Raw genomic sequence first — 24212 nt, 5'->3', positions numbered from 1 at the left:
ATTGCTTCAGCTTGAGTTGACGATCAGATGGCCGGACATTCTCCTTCAGGATTTTTTGGTAGACAGTAGAATTCATGGTTCCATCTATCACAGCAAGCCTTCCAGGTCCTGAAGCAGCAAAACAACCCCAGACCATCACACTACCACCACCATATTTTACTGTTGGTATGATGTTCTTTTTCTGAAATGCTGTGTTACTTTTACGCCAGATGTAACGAGACACGCACCTTCCAAAAAGTTCAACTTTTGTCTTGTTGGACCACAAGGTATTTTCCCAAAAGTCTTGGCAATCATTGAGATGTTTTTTAGCAAAATTGAGACGAGCCTTAATGTTCTTTTTGCTTAAAAGTGGTTTGCGCCTTGGAAATCTGCCATGCAGGCCGTTTTTGCCCAGTCTCTTTCTTATGGTGGAGTCGTGAACACTGACCTTAATTGAGGCAAGTGAGGCCTGCAGTTCTTTAGATGTTGTCCTGGGGTCTTTTGTGGCCTCTCGGATGAGTTGTCTCTGCGCTCTTGGGGTAATTTTGATCGGCCCCCTTTAAAAAGGGGGGCAATCACTTTTTCACACAGGGCCATGTAGATATGGAGTTTTTTTTTCTCCCTTAATAACGTAAACCTTCATTTAAAAACTGCATTTTGTGTTCAATTATGTTATCTTTGACTAATAGTTAACGGTTTTTGATGAGCAGAAACATTTAAGTGTGACAAACATGCAAAAGAATAAGAAATCAGGAAGGGGGCAAATAGTTTTTCACACCACTGTATATGGGATAGATCATCCAGTATTCTCTGAACCTGAGGATTTTTTGATAAAGGATTTATACAGTTTAGAGTGCCCATTAGGATTGCTTTACCATCAACCTGGTTTATGTTTGACTACTTGTCATCAAGTACAATGCATCAGTCTTTTGACTGGAAATGAGCAAATCTGTCAGAAATTAAAATGTGTTTGTTTAAAGAGGACAAAATAATATTGGCTCATTTTCATACCTGTATTGCTGTTATTCAGAGGAAAGTTATGGATAGCTTTTAGAAGCCAGGCAATATTGCCTTGGGTGCCAGAAATCCTTTTTCAGAGCCAGAATATCAAGAGGCTGGTGGGTGTCAAATGTGTTTTTCCCTGAGAGTGTTATTACAGTAAGTCTTGACCTTACATGTTTCATTAAATTGAAATGTATGGAGGTGACACTTTTACATTAATATTCTTCTATTTCCAATATATATATAAAGTATATTTACAGAAAAAGAAAATAAGTGTTCACATTATAATTGTAAAAAATTGTATAATTGTAAAAAAAAAAAAAAAAAGATAACCAACATAATGTTATAAATATGTTCTCTGTAGAATCCTCTGTCGGAGCACCGGACCAGAGATGGTTTGATCAGAACCCCTCAGGAAGGTCCCCTCTGCCCTCACAGAGCAGCTCAGAGGTCTACGTTGAGGATATCAGCATAGTAAGCATTGGGCCACAGACAGATCCCTGCTCTATTCAGACAGATGATGCTCCCAGTGAGATTGCCTCTGGCACTGGCTCAGCAGGTAAGTCTGTAACCCAGTAAAGAAGATAGGAAGCAGGCTTATGTTCACTAAAAATAACTCTGGCTGGTATTGGCAGAGTGGATATTAACTTTGCAACTTCTATATCCAAATGCTGTGGTGTTTTTCTGTATCCAGAAATGTTTAATATCTGTATTATAAGGAGGAGAACAGATACTAGAGCTCATTCAGAAAAAGGGTCCCGGGAAGTTAAAATTTGTAAACAAACAAATGCAAAGTCAAGAAATGCAAGGTGCACAAGGAGCCATGTACCCAGTCCTGGACTGTGATTTAAAATAGGCCCTGGCATTTCAAGTAAGTTTTAACAGTCCCCAACCAGCAGACTAAAAAGTGATGTTCTATGGCATCTTATTACAGCCCCCCTGGCATTTGCCAGAATCCACAAATTGCCAGTCCAAGTCTGCCTGAACCTAACACCTTATAATAGGTGTCATTAAGTATAAGGCACTCCCTTCTACATATCAGAGCTGCTTTATTATCATACTAAATTAAGGTAAACCACATGATGGTGAACTGTTTACCCCTGCTGATATGTTTCATAGATTGGCATAAACTCTGGTTAAAATACTTGGGAAACGTACTTCATAATGAAAGCATTAGTTGGTCAGCCTTTTGTCATTTCCATCACAGGACAATATAATATAACATTATACCACTTGCTACATGTAACTGTTCTGAATGTAGGCAATTGGTCTCATGTTCTGTGGTGGGGCCTAGGAGGCCCAGTCTGACAGTGTTTATAGTGTATAAATCTCCAAGACCAACACACATTTTTGAAGACATAAACCACCATTATATGGATGGGTTTGGGAAAGAATATCAGCTAAAAACAGTAGTCCATGGGTATAGTGTGGAGTAACAAACTGGTGGTGTAAAGGTTCCTTGGACATGTCATATGAACTTCACTTATCACTTATACAAAGGGGCCTGTCTAACTTTCAGTTTGATTAACAGTGATGCGGGACATAGATAAACTACATTAAGTGGAACTTTTAGCCTCTTAAATCTGAATGAGCTGGCAAAAAATATGTCCCATAACCACCAACTCAGCATGAATTTGATTGCAATGGCAACTGCTTGGCACTACTATTTTTTTTTGTCTTTTTAGACTTAAAAACACCTGTACCATTGTAAACCCAATGACATATGGCACAAGCACTTTACTGCCAGAAAAAAAGTCCCGGTCTCACATTAGCCTTATAATATGAGCAACAAGCTCTCTTCTGTTTAAAAAAAAAAAATAGAAAATGATACCAGTATCCCACTCAGTGCAGGGATTTCTCATTTCTGAACGATTTAAGACTTAGCACATTTTATTATGTAACCAAAAAAAATAAATTCAGTTGTATTGCTGTTTTTGTAAAAAAAAGTTTTCATTATCAAACTTTTTAAATATAAACATTTCCAGATCATACACATGAATTATCAAATCTGTAATACTTTAATAAACAAATTTACCTTTAAGCTCTGATGCCCTATTATTATATTCCCACACCTTGTGTCTCAACCCTTTCTCCTTGTAGATTGTAAGCTCTTTTGGGCAGGGCCCTCTTCACCTCTTGTATCGGTTATTGATTGCTTTATATGTTACTCTGTATGTCCAATGTATGTAACCCACTTATTGTACAGCGCTGCGGAATATGTTGGCGCTTTATAAATAAATGTTAATGTAATGTAATATTATGAAGCTATTGTGCCGGTAGTTCCTTGGGTGTCCTGGTGTAATTCTCTGAACTCAACATTCCAGTCAGCAGCACTCTTTTGTGTGGAGGAAGGCTTGGGCTTCTTTTCAGGTTTTGTTAAATTCCTGTGTATGGTACAGACTGACAGTGGGGGTATGCTCAGTCTCCTGGGATACACAGAGCTCCCACCAGCAATGTTTTGTGTTAAGAGAACAAAAAAAATGGAGATCTGCTGCACTCTCTTTTATGCAAAGTTTCAAATCCATCAGTTCTCACTGCAAGCACATTTTGGGTTGGCAATTGCAGAGGGTTATTGGGGGTTTGTGTGAAGCTTAGCTTAGATCTGGAAGCATTTAGAAACGAGAGGAAATTAAGAAAAACAGTGATAATGTATTCTACCCCCCCCCCTTTTATTCTCTAGCTTTCCTTCCACATTCCACATACGTGTACCTAGACAAATGTGCATGGTGCATAAAAACTTCTCCCAAGTTATTTCACTGTAAACCCCAGACAGAATAACTATGCACCTGAGTTAACACAATATATTTGTATGTAAGTGAGGGGTGAGAAATGGCTGTGAATTAGTAAGAAGTGTTAGGGCAGTGGCACATAAGGTCATTGGTCAAAACAAAAGGAATTTTCACAAGTGGTTTCCATGTGACGCTTAAGTGAGATTATTACACCATCTGTGATCTTTGACCAATAAATGAACATTTTAAAGTATTGACTATTATAGATCAAAACCTTGCTGCTTCATTCAGGTTGTTTGCTATGGTTTTTAAAAATGTGTAGCAGTTAAAATCTGAAAAGCTTTCATTTCTATGTTTCAATATGTCATGCAAAATAGCAATGCATTAGGCTTTTGGGTTGGAATGTGCCTGCATAAGGTGATAGCTGTTTAGAGAGTAACCCCACCTCCCATATGTAATAAAAGACACCAAGTTTGCCTAGGTGCAGTAACCCATAGCAACTAATAAGATGTTTGCTTTTAAACAGGTGACCAGTAAATGCTACCTGCTGAATGCTAAGAGCTATGAGTTACTGCACCTGGACAAATTTGCACCTGGGCAGAAACCCATGGCAACCAATCAGGTATTTGGATTCATTTCTTAACCTGCAGCTGGATGAAAAAAGGGTAATCACTGATTGGTTGCTATAGGTTACTGCACAGGTACATATTTGCCAAGTTTTTATAAATGAACCCCAATGCCTTTTATTAAATCACCCCCTAAGACTTTGTGATGTAAGTTGGTGTTGTTATAGGTTTGTAATGTATTGATCTAAAAAATGAGAGGTGCTATGGTAGGTGTATAAAATAAGTATTGCAAGGTCGGTATGTGGATATGGAGAGAAGTGTTATGGCTTAGATACAGTATGTGCGTTATGTATACAGGTGTTATGTGGTTTTGTGCTAGCTAAGAGATGTTATTGGAGTAGCTGAGTTAAGCAAGGGTGAGATCTGACATGTTACTTTACTGGGGAAACAGGTATGTCTGTGAAGTTAAGGTAAAGTTGCTCTGTGAGGTGGATATAGGATGTGGGGAGAGCTGTGTTATGGGGGTAACATGTGTCAGTGTGATATAAGTTAGAACTGTTTTGGGCAGATATGTTAGTGAAAGTTGTTGTAGGGTAGGTGTGTGATATAAGTGCGGGTGTTTGGAATGTGTTTGTGTAAAGTATGTAAAAGGGGCTATGCGGGTGTGTGGATGAGACAGGAAAATTCAGGGGCTAGATCTCTAGGGCTTCTTTGCCAAATAAATTGTGGACAGCCACACCTGTGCAAATTTATCAAAGCGAGAAATGTGTGCTGCAAAAGAGATTTGTTATGGAGTAAACTGAGTGGATATGGAAATAGGTTTTAAGGGGGGGATCAGATCGTGCAAGGTTAGTGAGAGAAGTTACAGGGATATGTGTGTGGGGTATTTCAGTATATAGCATAAAGGTGGCCATACACGGGCCGATTGTAGCTGCCGATATCGGTCCCTTGGAATGACTGGCCTGCCCAACCGATATCTGGCCTGAAACCGGCTAGATATCAATCGGTAGAGATGTAGCGAACCTCACAAAAAAAGTTTGCGAACCCGTTCACGAACTTCTGCCAAAAAGTGCGAACTTTTGCGAGCTTTGCGAACCCCATAGACTTCAATGAGAAGGCGAACTTTAAAAACTAGAAAAGCCATTTCAGGCCAGAAAACTGATTTTAAAGTTGTTTAAAGGGTGCCACGACCTGGACAGTGACATGCCGGAGGGGGATCAAGGGCAAAAATTTATCTGAAAAATACGTTGTTGACACAGCGTTGCGTTTTGTGCTGTAAAGGGCAGAAATCACACTACGTTTCTAAACTTGTGTAATAAACTGCTTTAAAACGTCCGGCGTCTACATGCCAATCAAGTCGTGTAAAGGTTACAGTCGGTTCACACGCAAAGACAAAACGCCGCAGTAGTGGATACGGAATATATTATTGCTGGTGGAAAAACATTGCTCAGGTGATTTTATTGCAATGCAATGTCACTACTATGTGTAACGTGTTTGGTGCACTACTATGAATAACAGCAAACAGCACTGGACACGTTAAAGAACAGTAAGTTAAATTTAAAAAAAAAAAAAATTAATAATAAAAAAAAGTGATCTCTGGTTGGTGCTGGGGATGAACTACTAGGAGCAGCACACCAGTCCCCAACACAGCTAGACTAATAGCACTCGGCTCTATAAATTACAGTAGCAAAGTAAAAAAACACAAATAAAAAAAAAATGATGTGAATGTGTGGTTGGTGCTGGTGCACTACTATGAGCAGCACACCTGTCTCCAACACACACAGACGGAGCTGCAGTACACAATGAAAAGAAGAGTAACAGTAATCAGAAAATAAAAGCAGTCCTTACAAGGACTATTGGGTTACAGCAGATGAGATCAGCAGGACAGCTGCCCACAGCAGCTACATACAGAGCAGTAGAAAGTAGATTACTAGTCAGCAAAGCTACCTAAACTGTCCCTCAAACCCCTGCACAGCTCTCTCCCTATGCTAACTCATCAAGCACACACAGGCAGAATGTAAAATGGCTGCTGGGCTTCGGTTTATATATGGAAGGGAGTGGTCCGGGGGTGGTCCAGGAGGGAGAGCTGCCTGATTGGCTGCCATGTATCTGCTGGCTCTGGGGTGAGAGGTCAAAATTTGGCTCCAGCTAAGGCGAACCCAAAATTGCGAACATCGCTAAAAGTTCGCGAACTTGCGAACACCCGATTTTCGTGCGAATTATTTCTCCGGCGAACAGTTCGCTACATCTCTATCAATCGGGCAGGTAAAAAAATTAGTTGATACTGCCCCCCAACCGACTGCACCCATGCGCCAACAGGCCCCAGGGCCAAACGACTGAATTAGCCTAAATTCCCCTGATATCATCCACCCGTAGTTGGGAATATCGGGAGGATACCCGCTTGCTTGGCAACCTCGCCAGGCGAGCGGATCTTTACGTGTATGGCCACCTTTAGGGACAGACATACAAGGCACAGACATATGTGATGTTATTCAGAAATGAGTGTTATAGAGTAGTTTATCTGCTTTGTGGTGTTCATAGGTCAGTGTTATGTGAGTCCAGTTGTAAATAAATATTCTAGCATTAGGTGGGTATTTTTATAGGACAGCATAGGCAAGTGCTGCAGGGGGTAGCTGTATATCTGTATAAGATAAGTGTGAGAGGGGAGTGATATGTGCTACAAAATAAAATAAAATCCAGAATTACGAGCAGTATAAGTGATTTTTGAGAGTCAATTTAGTAAATAACCTTCTAGAATAAAGGTTGTTACTGACTGGGTTCCCTCCACTGCTTACATTATTTTTATTATTACAGTGTATTATTATTGCATACATCATGTTTCTGCAGTTTTTTGGTTGTACATCTCTAAGTAATAGAGATTCTTAGTCCAGCTGTGTCCACAGTCCAGCATGACCAGAAGCAGCTGGTTTGAAGAATGTGTGCAACAGGTGTGTGGGGGTTAGGCTGAGAGTTTTTCATACACGCCTCTCGGGAGGGGAACAGGATGAATCCACACCTCCATGTGGGGATGAGCCAGACGAGGGATTCCTAGGAACCAGAAAGTGAGAGTGTTATTCCTACTGAGGCTGGAGCAGTGGGTGTCTTAGGTCCTCTTTGTTTACACAAAGTAAGAGGGGGTTATTCTGTCAGCCATTAGCATTGTGTCGCTAGTTTAGTATCCTATAAATACCAGGCTTTACTGACACAGCAAGTTTAAAATACAAGGTGAAGAAAGCATGAGGGTTGTGTTAGGTAAGACTAATTTATATGTATAGGAAGAGCTCTGCTTGTAATGTATTTTGGCTAAAGTACTTAACATAAAATCTGTTCTTAGCTTGTAACCATGTATGGAAAATGGTCTGCATATTTCTGCCAAAGGGACCAGACCTGGACAGATTTATCTGAGCAGTCTTAAACATGATGATGACGAAGTACAGAGGATTGTTTTTCTAGAAAGCCAAGGCAGTTACACTACTTTAGTAGAATGCATATTTTAACCAAACGGCAAAAACTGTAACTGGGCTGCAGTAAATGTACTACTTTGTTATATTTTATAAACAAAGAGACAATTATATTTGACAATCATTGTAGCATTTGTGTTATTGAGGCTTATGGGTGTAAGAAGTCTGTACTATATCTAGAAAATCATTGTTGCATTAGTGTTTTCCAGATACCACATTTTTGGCATATGCCATTTGGTTTGTTATGTCACTGTTTTATTTCTTGTGACAGATGTAAACTATGCAGTGTAAACTTTTTTGTTTTCTTTGGTGTGCTCTTCTGCAGTGCCATTGCTGGTGCCAAGTCTCAGAGTAATTGGCTTCACTGCCATGTATTCAGTTGGAGTCAGACACTTATCTGCATACCAAAAGAAAGTAAAAATGTAGATGTGATTATGAAATAAGATAGTAATTATGTAACTAAGCGATCCCTTTAAATAATATATTTTATATTACTAGAGGCTTGAATTTATTCTATAATTTATTTTTTGCCTCTGAATAAGAGCACCTATGTATAAATAAATATTGACATATATGTACCTAAACTTTTCTGCAGAATTACTACTGATAATTTAATTAGCCTACAGATACAAGCAGCAGGAGTTTACAAGGAATAGCTGTTTGGTTCAGGTTCTTGTTATCTGCAGTTAAGGAAAAATGGGAAGGATACTTTTAACATATAACTTTATCTCCAGAAGTCTTTAGCATTGCAGTATGCAGTCACAACAGGGCTCCGCAGCAGGTGTCACATCATAGTTTATGAATACAAGGTGTAGGCTAGAAAATAAATATTATTTATACAGAGCTGACAAATGTACCCAATGCTTTATTTTTCGAAAAAACTTGGAGACTTTTCCAATGATTTGTTATGTGTTTAAATGGCTAAAAATCTGGATTCAACAATTCACCAGATAAAACTTGCTGAGTTCATGAAAGATCCCTTTCCTTGAAGTTCTTTCTTTTGTCTTAAAATTTTCGAGATTTCTATGGTTTTGTTCAAAAATCATAACTTGTTGCAACTACAATTTGATTTTTGTGGCAACAATTCGAAAAAGTTTTTTTACGACTTTTCTCGAAGCGATTTTCCTTGTGATTTTTTTAGTAAATATTAGACATTCTGGAAAACAAGTTTAGTTGAATTAAAATAAAACAAAAACTGACAAATTTTAGCTTCATCCGGAATGTAATCCATGCAGATACAGGGAGAACATAAAGACTCTACTTTGCATACAGATCCTAAGTTGTTTTGAACAAGGTAGAGGTGTTCAACACCAAGCCAGCATGCTGATCACCCTGGTTATATTGCAATATTCTCTGAGAATTTAAAATTGTCAAAGAAATTCCTAGTGTACAGTACATTCTCTAGTATTGAAATCATATTTTAAACACAGAAAAATGAAAACTTTCCTCTAGAAAGAATGTAATATAGAGATTAACCTATGGGGGCCAATAATCGGTTGCAGTGCTTTTTAGGTGGGTCACCATTATCGTCAGTTTATAAAGCATCAGCAAGTTATACCCAATCCTCTATTGGGTTACTTTCTTAACAGATAATAATAATTAAAATGAGATTTATAATTTATTATAACCCTATTCTTGTGTTACAGTGTTCTCTATCAAAAGAAAACACAGGATTTCTTTTCTCTTTTTTTTTGTAAACATGTTCTTAGGGTATCTGACTTCCTGCCTCAGAAAAATCCTTCATTCTGGGGCCAGAGTCTGTGCAGTTCTCTCTTCTATCCCCACTCCTGCTCCCCCCTCCCACAGGAATGCTTAAACTCCCTCCCCCTCCCTTACGGATGTGTGATCTCAGCTATAATGGCTAGAGCTATACAGCAAGAAGCTAGGAAGACTAAGCTAAAATGGCAGCTGCTATCTTAAAAAACAGAGAAAGCTTCTAGGGCTCTTTACTCAGTTATGATAATGCTTTCTCAGAATAAATATAGGGGTATATTTCTCATGCTGTGTAAAAAGTGGAATAAAACATTACTGGTGATGTTGCTCATAGCAGCCATATCAGATGCTTTGTTTTGGTTAACTAACTGTTGAAATCTAATTGCTGATTGCTTGCCACTTTTTGCACAGCATGAGAAAAATACCCCATAGTGTTCTAGGTGGCACTAATGTGGCAAATCTCCTTCTCCTTTAATTTGTACCCAGTGACATATAGAGGATGGCAAATTGGTTTCCCCAGCAATTAGATAGTAGCAGTAATTCGAATGGCTTCTCTATATGTTTAAGAGTTATAGAGGTTAGCAAGAGAGCATCTTTAGTACTTAGTAATAGAGGTAAGTGTGATATTTTTTCTGCTGTGAAATAGAAATATATGGCAGCAGCAGCATGGCTACTCTAGCAGTGCAACAAGATGGTTTCTTTCTTTCTTTTTCTTCTTACCTTGTCTCCCCTTCCTAGAGAAAAAAAAAATCCATTCAGCACATTTGAGTGACAGGCAGCCACCAGGGTTCTTGCTGAAGCACGCACGGTGCATACACAAACTCCTCACAAAGCACACATGCACAGCAAGGGAACAGGGCATACAGACACATGGTAAGTCCAGCAGGCTGGATTTTTACCTTATACCTCCTGGCTTCTTTATTATTCAATATCCTTCATATGCCCAGCTGCTGTACCTGTATTTGCTGGGGGTTAGGTGGGAAACGTTTCCTGGATTGTTTGGCTAGACTTGTCTCCTTAATTTATCTTGCACTAAAAAAGTTGTGTGTGCTGACTTGCTCAGCCCAGCATTAATTTTCTGTTTATGCATGCCTGTGCAATTGCTAGGCATATAACAAACACAAATTATTTTTTTTTACTAATGTTTGCATTTTCAAAATAATGACAGCAGATATAGAGAAAGTAAAGAACGTTGGTAATTTATATAAAAATGTATGTTAATGTAAGTTACCTATTTTGAGCAATATCGGCTTACCAAATATTTGTCCTTGTGGGTATCTTCTGTTGTCCTATAGTTTTTCTTAATCTGTTTTGTAGGAGTTTAAATTTTGGTCTCTCACCTTAGACATAGATATGCATATCCTTATCAGATATAGGGTGAAAAATGCATTTTGGATTATTTAGCCTAGGCAGTGGGTAACTAAGCTGTGTTTAATTTCATTCCAGAGCATTGAGTTAAGGAAGTGTGCAGCCTCCATGGCACAGAGGCGTGTTGGGAGAAAAACCTGTTTTGTAAGATTCCTGTAAAAACTTCTTCATCTCAGCAAGTTGTAACTAAATGGCAGAGTTTTAGTGTCTGGGCTGTTATGCCTGTGCTCATAGGACTGTGGAGCTCTCTGACTCGCAGATCTTAAAAGAAAACTACAAATAATATATTTGCAATATTTAAAAAAAATACTGTAGCTACAGAGCTGCTTTGCTTTGCACAGAGGGTGTTTGTTTGTTTTTTTGCTTCCCTAAGAACAGTTCAGTAGGCCACTGGGGATCACAACTGGTCCACTTGTACAGATCCTCCAAGACGGCCAGTTGGGTTTTTGATGGTGGACTGGCTTGGAAGTATGTGTTAGTTTTTAACATCTAACAATGGCAGTTTCCTTAGGGCCCTTAGCAAGTGGCTGCTCATAAAAAGTGAGAAGGGCAAAGAGATGCTGAATGTCACTCCTTTTGTTCTGGCAGTAACAGGAATTAAGTGAAAACATCTGAACCTGCTTTTCTTCTTATACACAGGAATGCCCTTTGCACTTCCAGTGGAATGAAAGTACTTGGGGTCACATGTCTCAACACGGAAGGCTACATTTACAGCACATGTTTCTTATTTGTAATAAGCCTTCTTCTTGCTGCAGTGTTTCACATAACTTATTGCCTTTTAATCTGACAAAATACGTGGCCCATTTGTGCTGTGGCCCCTATTTTAGATAGAAAAACAAACTGAAATAGGGGTGTCCAAATAACAAAACTCTGCTGTTAAAGTATAAATTCTATTATCCCCTCTAAGCTTTACACATATTATGCTGTGTAATAAGTCAACATTTGTAGTTTAGCTAAGCATATTTTTGTGAAAGTAGCCAGAGGACCTGTGAGCTAGGGGCCCTGTTGTCCAGCAGGTGTCTTAGCTGACACACACTCATGTAGCTGCAGTCTAAAGGGGCACTGCAGAACATCTGGAAATTATAGAAACGTTTTTAGAAAATTCAGAAGATGTGACATTATGTGTAAATGCATATAAAATATGTTTCTATTGTAGTGTTTCTGGCAACTTAAGTCTTGCCTGTTTACTATTTCTTGTAGTATAAGTTTTTACTCCAACAGCAGGCAGACACACACTTTGCACTTAGAGGTTAAACAAATGATGGTTAGCAGTGGGAATGTTCTACAGAGATCTATGGGTGGGGTCTGGATACCATTAAGTTCTTTATACCCATACAATCACTTATAACTTATAAAGTGTGTTATGCTGTGACACAGCAGCCGGTCTTGTCAGAAAATGATTTATGCAAAATCATCTGTCCATACAAGGGGCCCCTAACAAGCATTTTAAAATGATAACATTTCTTGCAGTTGCCAAAATGAAAAAAAAAAAAAAAACCAGGATGGCCCATGGCACCCATCTGTCACTTAATTAGCTGGAGATGGGTCAGCTCTTTAGCACAAAGTTCTGAATGATTGCACATTAAATTCATGCAGCATCAGATTGCCCCTCACCCCCTGCACAGGAAAGATTGTTACCAGTTACCCAAGAGCCTGAAATTGTATCAAGAAAGGAAAGGCACAATAAAGCTAGTCAGCCAGTGCATCTGCAGATTCTGTTGGAGATGTTGAAAAGGTTCAGTGAGGCATGGACTAACTTAAATCACCCTTAGACTGAAGCTAATGATGGATCTACAAACGTAGGTCTCTAGTCACTATGCCAGTACATTTACTTGACTGCATCAGAAGAAAAGGATCTAAATAAATATGTAATTATATTTAACAGGGTTTCTATTTTAGCCACAATTGTTTAAATCTGAAGATAATTTTGAAGACCCCCCCACCCACCTTCATCACAATTATCATCTAGTTATATAAGTTATGCATATTAATAAGAATAAATGAGCTATGAAACATTAGGCTCAGCTGGCTTTTCAGTAAAAACCAGCACGTATTTTAGTTTTAATTTTGTTACAAACTATTGCACAATGACTACTTTGTTAATAATGCATAGTTGGCTACATTTGCTACAGTTGTCATATTGTCACGTAATTGCCATGTTTCATACAGCAATTAGTTCAATACAAAAATATCTTTTCCTTTACTGGTGACTCCCATTACTTAACTCTGGTGCAAACAGAATGTAATACATTTTCTCCTGTATATCCAGCTCTGTGTGTTTCTGCCTCATTGCATTTATCTCCTAATGTGGAATACCTCACTCACCTGTTGCCTGTGTACACACACACTTCTCTCCATGTGCATACCCACCTAGCACCAAACATTCTGCTTCTGCCCACATGCAATATAATGTGTCATGAAGAGCCACAAAAGTAGAAATAGCGGAAATGGTCCCTGACTGTTGTGTCTGTAAAGGCATTAAAAACTCCCTTTTTTAGTATTACAGTTTCCCTGGGCTATCCTGTCTGCTGCATGCTCTGGCCTGCCTTGCTGTTCTATTGTAGATGAGTCTGAGATACAGCTAAGGGTAGGAATAGATAAATCTTCAATCCTTTATTTCAACCCAGATGTGTGCCTGGCATTACACTAACACTTTTTCATGGAACTGTGAATTCTGATTTTCATTGTGTTGTAGTGAACTACTGCTGTGTGTTTTTCTGTAGTTAAAAGAGATGAGGACTAATTTCTGAGCACTGCAAGCAGCAGGGATTCCTAGTGCCTTGTGTCTTCTGGAGCTCTTGGCTTGCATGTGCAAGATATGGGTGCAATCTGATGTTTTCAACCCACAATAGTTTGCATGTATTGACATTGTTCATTTAAGGTACTAGTGTCCAAACAAGCTCCTTATATTTTCATATTTTTGTGCTGAATGGTTTGCTGAGGAATTGTGTGCTAACAAATTATTTACTGTAAGGAACCCTTGAGCTACCATCGCCCAGACACAATGCTGTGTTCTGCTGGAGTGTCTTTGGAATTGTGGGGGGAAACTGTATAATGTGGGTAAAAAACATGGTGACTCACTCCCAGAATTCTTCTTTTCTGCTTTCGGCATAAAAGAGCTCTAAAGTCTTTCTACTTATTTTATAGCCTTATGCACCTGTTTTACTTGTTTTGCTGAGATTTATCGCCTTGCCCATTTAAATACCAGTTTGCAATCTGGAAATGAAAAATTCTAAAAAAATCAGAATATGGAAATCATTTGGTTATGTCAATAGACTGTCTTAATCAGGGACCAAGCAGAGGCATCTGTCCTAGCCTTGGTCAAAACAGCAGTTGTGTACAGTGTTTAATCAGAGAAGATTCTGTCATGGCTGTTCTACCTTATCTTGCAGCATTCGCAGATGCCTTTATGGTGCATTCTGTGTTACTTTTATATAAGGATAAGGGCTGTGACAGATGGGGAGATTAGTCGCCACACAACAAATCTCCCTTGTCGCTGGTGACTAATCTCCCCGAAATGCCATCCCGCCAGCGAGAATGTAAATCGCTGGTGGGATGGCATACACGGCGATTTGCCAGTGTCGTGGAAGTTTCCTCTCAAGGCAACTTCTGTGACTTTGGCAAATCGCTGTGCCGTGAATGCCATCCCACCGGCGATTTACATTCTCGCCGGTGGGATGGCATTTCGGGGAGATTAGTCGCCAGCGACAAGGGAGATTTGCCCTAAGGCCCCATGAGGACTGTCAGCCTGCTAATACACCAGTTAATTGCACTGAGCTATTTCCAGATACAGATATACAGAAGCATCACCCTGGTATGATTCAAGACGGGTCCAGGCCAGCAAACAACATTCACCTCAGATCTTTCCATAACTGGGCCTTAGGGTGGGCCAACTACTACCCCACCTCCACAGTTTGCAGCACTGTGCAAAATGACAATATAATAACCAGGCAACCCTGAATGATTCTCTGATAAATCTATACAATACAAAAGAGACTTACATTCATTGCCATAGAAACAGGTTAAATATTCTGTTTACCATTCTGTTCATTGTCTGTGCTGCTCTGGGTCATGGCTCATTAATACAATGTGTGACACATGAATGATTTTATCAGGTCTTTGGGGCTTAAGGAATAGGAATAAAGTAAACAGCAGTATTTACATACCCTGATCACTAAACACAGTTCAGGCAGCACTTACTGTACTAAGCCCTGGTTTTGCACATGTAGGACTCCAGGGTATCAAACACAATCACATAAGGGGGCCAAAATCTAAAATACAGGCTAAGTTGCAGGCCGAATTTTTTATTAAGATACTTAATAGCAGAAGGGTAGACCCTTCCTTACCCGGAAACACCATTCCACATGCCATCCTCGTGCATTAATCATGTTCTGAAAATAACAACTAGAACATAGCAAACAGTAAGCAAAACAGTTAAACTACAAACTGTGGGAGCCGTGGGACAGGACTCACCCACCATGTGCAAACTTGCGGCGCAGGGTCGCAGTGCCGTGGAAGCAACAGCTTTTGCATGTTTAATGTGGCCCTTGGTGACTGTGCGGCCTCTTACATTCTGCCCTGTGTGCTGTGTATTACATCATTCCATACCACGCACCATGTACGGAAGCACATAAGCGGCCGCTCAAAGAGCCACTGGGACAGGAGCGGCGCAGTCAGGCAATTGGTGCTGCACAGTCAGGCACCAAGAGCCACATAAAACATCCAGGCGGGCCAAATTTGACCCATGGGCCTTGTGTTTGACACATGTGCCTTAAACCTTTAGTACCCTTTTCAACATTTACATTAATTTGCAATACCAGTAGACTGTGCTTTATTTTATTCTAAGAAATAATATACATGACCATCTGATATTTATTTTACATATAAAAAACTTACATAAAAGATTTTATTTCTGTGACATGTAGAACACCCAGGCATATGCAGCTGTGGCTTAGCGTGCATAATACACATGTGACACTGCTGAGTCAGAACTAGCTTGTATGGGTTCAGGCCCATTTCACAGTAGACTATAACACTACAAGGAGCCAGACATCTGAAGCTGTTTAAAGATTATCTCATTGGTAAATAAAATGCCAACATTCCTAAGCCCCTCTCTGAGGTGTTCAAGCTTGTTTACAAGAGTCTTTTGACTATAATTATTATTATATTGTATTTTATTATAAAGCAACAGCATAATCTTGTTTTACAGAGATTGTACATCAGTCACATGAGCCCCTGCCCCAGTGGAGCTTACAGTATAAGGTCCCTATTATATTTACATGCAGTGGTCAATTTTAGAAGGAGTCAATAAACCTTTTGCTGTATGGAAGGAGACTAGAGTAGGAGTGTGAGGAAGCTAAAACAATCTATTTCCACTACACTGTGTGCATGATGCCTAGTGCGGTACTCAGATTTAGGGTACCTGTATGTGTGAAACATCCATGGCCACCCTGACATTCCGTTTTCCAGCATGCTTAGCAATCTGTATATTCACCATGGAGAAACGGCTGATTTCTGAACACACTTAACCTGGCAATCCGTGTACTGGCAAAATCATACAAAACCTATTTTGTATGATTTTTGGACTGTGTGTGGGCTCTGAATTATCGGGAAAATAATTTTCACACTATGGCGATCGGTCGATTGGTCAGGTTAGAAAAAATCTGCAAATGTATTGTATACCGTGCAATATCCTTGGGGGACCTTCAGTGGAAGTCGCTTTTGTATGATTTGTGTCTGCCAAATATTTCATGTTCAGAACATTGTCCGATTTGTAATTTTGGGGCTTTATGGGACAATTTCAGTCTGAATGTTAGTTTCAGTTGCATTTAAACGTATGATCAGTATCCGAACGTTCTTCAGAAGAAGAAGTAGACTAAAATCTGAACATGTATGTGAACATGTATGGCCACCTTTAGATTCAAGTCACATATGCATCATTCAGTACATGCTGGGCCAAAATTATGGCAAACCATGATTGTAATAAGCCTCCAAACTTATGACTAGTTTATAGCTACAAGCTTGCTGGCTAACATGTTGTGTGCAGTGACTATTTTGCAGTAAGTATGATGTTTATTCAAGGATTACAGCATTGACTTTACATACTGGCAGCATGCTTACATTGCTGTGTCTCAGTACAAGACTTTTTTTGTGCCTTCTGTGTTTTGATCCTACTTTGTGCGGGCTTAAAAATATTTCAGCGCAGACTGTAGGCCAGGGGTCCCCAACCTTTCTTACTCATGAGCCACAGTCAAATGTAAAAAGACTTGGAGAGCAACACAAGCATCATAAAAGTTCATGGAGGTGCCACATAAGGGCTAAGATTGGCTATTAGGCAGCCTCTATGCACACTATCAGCTTACAGGAGGCTTTATTTGGTAGTAAATCTTGTTTTTATTCAACCAAAACGTGCCACCAAGTCAGAAATTCAAAAATAACTATGTGGTTTGGGGGCACTGACAGCAATATCCAAGGAGTTGGGGAGCAACATGTTGCTCACAAACCGCCGGTTGGGGATCACTGTTGTAGGCAAACAGTAGGAAAAATTAAAATTATTTAAAAGTAAAGTAGGAAAAATGTAGTAGTCAGAAACCTCTTACTGGGCTAATGAATAGCTAGTGACAAATGGTCACAATTTCTTGATCAGTTCTATTAATACTCAGATTGCGATGTTAATGAATTTACTTCTAGTGGGTTTAGGTACCTATACATAGGCCGATACACCTACGGGTGGGCGATATCGGGAGATTCCAGTAACTGTTGGAAGTGAGCTGAAATTGACTTCAGAATTTAGACTAAAGGTCCCCATACACGGGCCGATTCTAGCTGCCAATATCGGTCCCTTAGACCGATTTTGGCAGTTAATTGGCCCTGGGGCCAAACAATCGAATTATAACCACGGGTATAGGAAAAGTCGGTCTGGGGACCACATCAACGAGCCGGTGTGGTCCCCGATCCGACTTGATTTTTTAACCTGCCCGATCGAGATCTGCCCGATTTCAGGTCAGATATCGGTCGGGCAGGCTCGTTGGTAGTGCCCATACACGAGCCAATTAGCTGCCAAAATCGGTCTAAGGGACAGATATCGGCAGCTAGAATCAGCCCGTGTATGGGGACCTTTAGTCTAAATTCTGAAGTCAATTTCAGCTCACTTCCAACAGTTACTGAGCTGGAACCTTTCTTGCGACCACTAGTTACATTTTACATTACATTACATTAACATTTATTTATAAAGCGCCAACATATTCCGCAGCGCTGTACAATAAGTGGGTTACATACATTGGACGTACAGAGTAACATATAAAGCAATCAATAACCGATACAAGAGGTGAAGAGGGCCCTGCCCAAAAGAGCTTACAATCTACAAGGAGAAAGGGTTGAGACGCAAGGTGTGGGAATGGGCATGACCAGAGTTGTGAGAGGTGTGGCACAGGGTATTGCTAAACTAGATTAGGGTAAGCCTCTCTAAATAAATGTGTTTTTAGAGATTTCTTGAAGGCAGAGAGATTGGGAGAAAGTCTGACAGTTTGTGGGAGCGAATTCCAGAGAAGGGGGGCAGCCCTTGCAAAGTCTTGAATGCGAGCGTGTGAGGAGGGAATGAGAGAGGAGTTGAGGAGCAGGTCAGTAGAGGAGCGTAACAAGCGGGTTGGATGGTACCTAGAGATGAGTTCAGAGATGTAGGGTGGGGCAGAGTAATGGACTGCTTTAAATGTGAGGGTCAATAGCTTGAATTTTATCCTGGATGGTAGGGGAAGCCAGTGCAGGGATTGGCAGAGCGGCATGGCAGAGGAGGAGCGGTTGGAGAGGTGTATGAGCCTGGCAGCAGTATTCATTATGGACTGGAGAGGGGACAGTCTTTGGAGGGGAAGGCCAATTAATAGGGAGTTACAGTAGTCCAGGCGAGATATTATAAGAGAGTGAATAAGAATTTTGGCAGCATCTTGGGTGATAAATGATCGGATTTTGGAGATATTTCTTAGGTGAAAGTGACATGATTTGATAAGTGATTGGATATGAGGAGTGAAGGACAGGGCAGAATCAAGGATAACCCCAAGGCACCGGGCCTGGGAAGATGGGGTGATGGTAGAATTGTTAACCGTTATAGATACCTCGGGAACAATGTGGGCGTTGGATGGGGGAAAGAGAACCAGTTCAGTTTTAGAGAGGTTTAATTTGAGGTAACGTTGGGACATCCAAGTGGAGATAGCGGACAGGCAGGAAGAGACGCGAGTTAGAAGCTCTGGGTTGAGATCAGGAGAGGAAAGATAGATCTGAGTATCGTCAGCATAGAGGTGGTACTGAAAGCCAAAAGAACTGATTAATTTGCCAAGTGAGGAGGTATAGAGAGAAAATAGTAAGGGGCCCAGGACAGAGCCTTGAGGAACCCCGACAGAAAGAGGCAAGGGAGAAGATGATTCCCCATTGTAAGAGACACTGAAGGATCGATCTGAGAGATAAGATGAAAACCAGGATAAGGCAGTTTGTGTAACAATCTCAATTTCCCACATTGGGTAGTTACACTTATGTAACAATTTTGATTTCAGTTTCATAACAACCGATAGTTACAAATTATGTCACAGTTTCAATTATTATCCAGTCAAATAAATTGTGATTAAAAAGAGATTGATCCTTTCTTGTAAAGCAGATTACAATCACTTATGATAATTCCATAGGGTACAATGGAATTGGATTTTACTTAAAGGTTGTTTTTATCATCGGTGTGCCACTAAATTGTGTTGCTTGTAATATACTTATCTGAATTAACTACACATTGTGCACCCGATATTATACTATACAAGGTTTTTCTAATTACATTGTATTTTTCATAACTCATTGCCATGTTATGCATTCCAGTTTATAAACTGTACTGCACATGCGACGATCACCAAAGGAAGGGAGCAGGCAGCCAGAGGTCCAGTTTCTATGGCGGCACCAGAAGAATTACAGTTCTGAGGGGAAAAAAACAGTCTTAATATACTGAACATTAATGCCTTTGTAAGATTACACATATTTATAAAGCTATGTAATGATGTTATGCCTATGTGTAACAAGAGGAAAGTAGTAGCATAAAATAGCAGTTTTCTTAACATTATTCATGGCTTTTGTGCAAAAAAACACCACACATCCATAGGCGGAGGGTGACTTTTTTGTTTGGGGAGGCTAAAGATGGGCCATACAGAGTCTGACCTATAGCTAATGTGAGACTTAGTGGATTTGCTGCTGGTGTAAAAAATGAACCTCCCAACTACCTCTTGTGGTTCCCACTGATTCCCAGGGATGCTGCGCAAAAGTGCGGGTGGGAGAGTTTTTTTTACCCTAAAATGCTTAGGATGTAAAAGTATTCATACGTGCACTTCAGTGAGGGGTTCTCCATCCATTTGTGTTTAGGATCAGTTAGCTTAAAGGGGTAGGTCACCTTTAAATTAACTTTTAATATAATGTAGACATTGATATTCTGAGACAATTTGCAATTGGTCCTCTTTTATTTTTAATGGTTTTTCAGTTATTTAGCTTTTTGTTCAGCAGCTCTCCGTTTGGTAGTGGTGGTTTAAACAAGAGATTGGAATATGAATAGTTAAGGGGCCTGCATGGAAAAATAAGTAATAAAAAATTACAATAATAATAAAATTGTAGCCTCACAAAGCAATACTTTTTGGCTGCTGGAGTCAGTGACCCCCATTTGAAAGCTGGAAAGAGGCAGAAAAGAAAGGCAAATTTCTTAAGAACTATAAAAAAAATTAATTAGGAAGACCAATTGCAAAGTTGCTAGGAATAGGGCATTCTATAACATACTAAACGTTAACTTAAAAGTGAACCTCCCCTTTATATGTGTTTAAGTTAGTTTTCTAGAGATAGAGGCAGTGGGTACTGACATCCCAGGCACATTATATACAGTGAGACACAGTCTGTATTTACAAAACCAGCATATTACATGCCATGAGAAGCAGTGGGTACGGATGGCAGATATTCAAGCCCTGGCACTATAACACTGGCACCAATACACAACATTGGCCCCACTGTAACTAGAAATGAACAAAACAATGACAAAAGTAAAAAAACAAAATAGCAATTGCAAAAAACAACAAATATATAAAAGTACAATGAGTTAACTTACCATTCATACGTTAGGGTAGGGGATAGGGATATAATAAATGTCAGATCAGGCAAAAAAAAACTATTTAATTTCAACTAGTGATTCAGCCTTTAGAACTGTATAGTACCTGTGTATAGTGCCTGCGTATAGTGCCTGCGTATAGTGCCTGTGTATAGTACCTGCGTATAGCACCTGCGTATAGTACCCGTGTATAGCACCTGCGTATAGTACCCGTGTATAGTGCCTGCGTATAGTACCTGCCTTTAGCACCTGCGTATAGTACCCGTGTATAGTACCTGTGTATAGCACCTGTGGGAGTAGGATGAAATCTGCAGCAAAAGTTGAGAGTTGATTCTCAGGTAAAGGTCACAGTCTGTAGATTATTCCTTTCAGTCTTCATTTATGCACTGCCTTCAGTTTGCAAAATCTCCCGATCCCTGTGCACATCTGTGCTTTGATTGGTCAATTTTACTGTCTGTCAAGAAAGCTGTGCTCTGATTGGAGAATCCACAAGAAGACAGATCCAGTCGGAGCACAGCAGAATCTGCTTGCTGGAACAGATGATTTCCAGGACAGTGTAGAAACGGAGTGAGGTTTTTTTTTTTTTATTTGTTTTGTTTTTTTAAGGTGCCAAGACGGTTTGGGGAGGCTTAGCCTCCCCTAGCCTTATTGAAAACCCGCCTATGCACACATCCTTCCTAGCTATATATTCTGAAATGTTACCAGTCTTTTTTGTCTATATCATTATTATAATAAGAACTTTATTCTTGGTGGATTATAGTAATTATCTAGAATATTCTCATATCATGCAGGATATTACTGCCTATTTATCTGTGCGTGGGAGTAAATGATAAAAGCATAATCCTATTCTGCACACTTAAAGGAGAATGCAAGTCAAAACTTAAAAAGCATACTGCCCAATAGTCCTCCTATTGTTTAGTAAAAACGCCACACTTTTGGCTCACCTAATCAAATATTTACTCAGTCACACTTACTTCACATTTTCTAGAACAGGCAGCCATCTTTAAAAAGGTATTCTCCCTTCCTTTCCCTCCTTGCTTCATACTGCACATGTGTTTCATTCCCTCCCCCCCCTCCCCCTCTGCCAGATCCGCTTCTGACTGGCTGGTGGGCATGTGTAGCTCAGAACAGGAGACAGGATCAAGTTACACACATGCTCAGAGAATAGGAAGGCTGCCGCTGGCACCTACAGGAAGGGGAGAGAGATTTCAGTGATGTCACTGTAGTCTTCACACTGCTGTAGGCTGCCAGCACCATATCTCAGAGAAGCAAGCAGGGATCTGGGAATTTAGATATGCAGTAAGTACTTAAAAAGAATGCCTTTAGATTTACAATACATTTATATTAACCTTTCATTGTCCTTTAAGGGGAATTCAGCCAGAGAAATCCTTGTGGGTCCCATTGCTGCTGGTGTGCCACCTATGGGCAGGGGTTAAGCAGTTCATTCATGGGCAGATGTCAGTGCAGGGCAGTGTAAATGTTATTACAATAGTAAGCAAAACATCTTTGTCTCTTTCTGCTCCTTCTGACTCTTGAAACCATGTAGCAGTAACCAGCCTTCCTCCAACCAAGACTGCAATTCCCACAGTTCCTAGCACACTTTTTTACATATGTTTAATCTGGTTGCTTTTATTACTTTGCTTTAAAAGTCAGAACCAGTAGTGCAGAGAATTGAGGGTCAGACAGACTAACTATGCAGTTGTTAATGTAATGAATATAACATAGTAGATGTGGTTGAAAAAAGACATACATGCATGAAGTTCAATTAATGGATACTGTACACATTATTGTACAGTTTAGAGTTAAAGCTTATTGAGCTTCATGCCAAATAAATTGTTTATGTGATATGGTAACTTGAAGAGCAGTGAGGTACACTTGAAGTGCAGTGAGTGTTTAGGTAAATAATAATGGGTTTCTCTGTCTCTCAGCTCTGTAGGCTGCAGTCTTGTCTGACAGTGAGCATTTTAGCAAGTGAATATATTATTGGCAGCCAGCTTATTATTCCAGTAGTAAACCAAAATACAAACAAATGTTAACTGAAGCATTTACTGTTATTACTCAGTGTCAAGTGGGTTCCCCTCACCCCTGACAGCTTTTATAAATATTCAGCAGGTTCATGAGTGCTATTTAATAATTTCACACAAGCAGTAAATGTATATTTTTCCTTTAGGGCCTATCTGGCTATTGGAATAGAAACTGGTGGGAAACTGAGGGAAAGAATCCATGTTTTCTGTGCTCTGCAGACTTGAGCAGTGCTTTGGTAAGAGAGGAAGCCTGATTCTTTGTTGGCAATGCTGACAGAGTCTGTACTAAAGTGCTAGCAAGCAGAACAGGAGCAGGCTATATGGTGTAGGGGGCGGCAGGCAGCAGAGGCAGCTGCCTAGAGTGCAAGAGAGGAGGAGGCACACGAAGGAATGAATGACTGGTTAGAGGGCTAAAGTGACTTTGCAAGAGACTATTGTGTTTGTGCATGTGTTTGTTAGAGAGCAAACAAATGAGCTGCCGGCAATGGGGTTTTAGCAAGTTGTGAGTCAGCATTCAGTGGGGAACGTGAGCGGGGGGATTGAGTGATAGTTAGTCCAGTTTTGAGTGTAATGTTTGGGTGGATATCTACCCATACTGCAAAAAAAATATACAAACAGGTTACTTGACTTTTGACCATATTGTGTGTGAATGTGATAGGGACTTTAGATTGCAAACTGTACTGTAAAGTGCTGGGTTAATGTTTGATGTAATATAAATACCAATAATTATATAAATAATAATAAAATAAAGATGCATTGATGGGCATAAAAGTAAAATAAATACAGTCTGGAAGTGGGGTTGGATGGTCCGTGAAAGTGCTGGTCAGACCATTAATGATAGATTTAAACCTGATCAGTTATCTGTGATTTATAAGGAATCTTGGAGCCTGGAGTCTATTTATAAAGAGATTAACAGGGACCAGTCAACAGGAACAGGGCAGCTGTCCCTGCTCTTCTGTCAAAAACTGTCTGAGTCTGCCCATCTCCTCTCCTCTCGGTAAACAAACATAATCTGTTTCTGTATCAGAGCACCTAGATGTCTTTATTTGCACAGTTAACATGATGACATCAGGGAAACATTACACACACTGTGACAGTACAAAGAAGAAAACACTGGAAAAAAAATAGTTAAGAAATGTATCTTTTGTTCATATCTGTCCTTCCCATGAGATCAGGTTTTGTGTGCCATTTAGCTCAGTAATGACCACAGTATGATGTAACTTTTAACAGTAGCTCTATTTCCAGAGTGCAAGCTC

At 39.9% G+C, this 24212-nt stretch overlaps 1 protein-coding gene across 1 annotated transcript in view; it reads left to right on the top strand.

The window, feature by feature from the left end:
• The window catches only part of gtf2a1 (general transcription factor IIA 1), a 59823-nt gene that overhangs the window by 2572 nt on the left and 33039 nt on the right, over nt 1-24212 (top strand). The window contains exon 3 of the mRNA XM_031890476.1: nt 1346-1540. Coding sequence (XP_031746336.1) covers nt 1346-1540 — 195 coding nt within the window. The remainder of the gene's footprint in view (nt 1-1345; nt 1541-24212) is intronic.

This window comes from Xenopus tropicalis, chromosome 8 (assembly GCF_000004195.4).
Source record: "Xenopus tropicalis strain Nigerian chromosome 8, UCB_Xtro_10.0, whole genome shotgun sequence".
Classification (NCBI taxonomy): Eukaryota; Metazoa; Chordata; class Amphibia; order Anura; family Pipidae; genus Xenopus; species Xenopus tropicalis.
The sequence above is the reverse complement of the archived record's forward strand: the minus strand, read 5'-3'. Positions and strand labels throughout refer to the sequence as shown.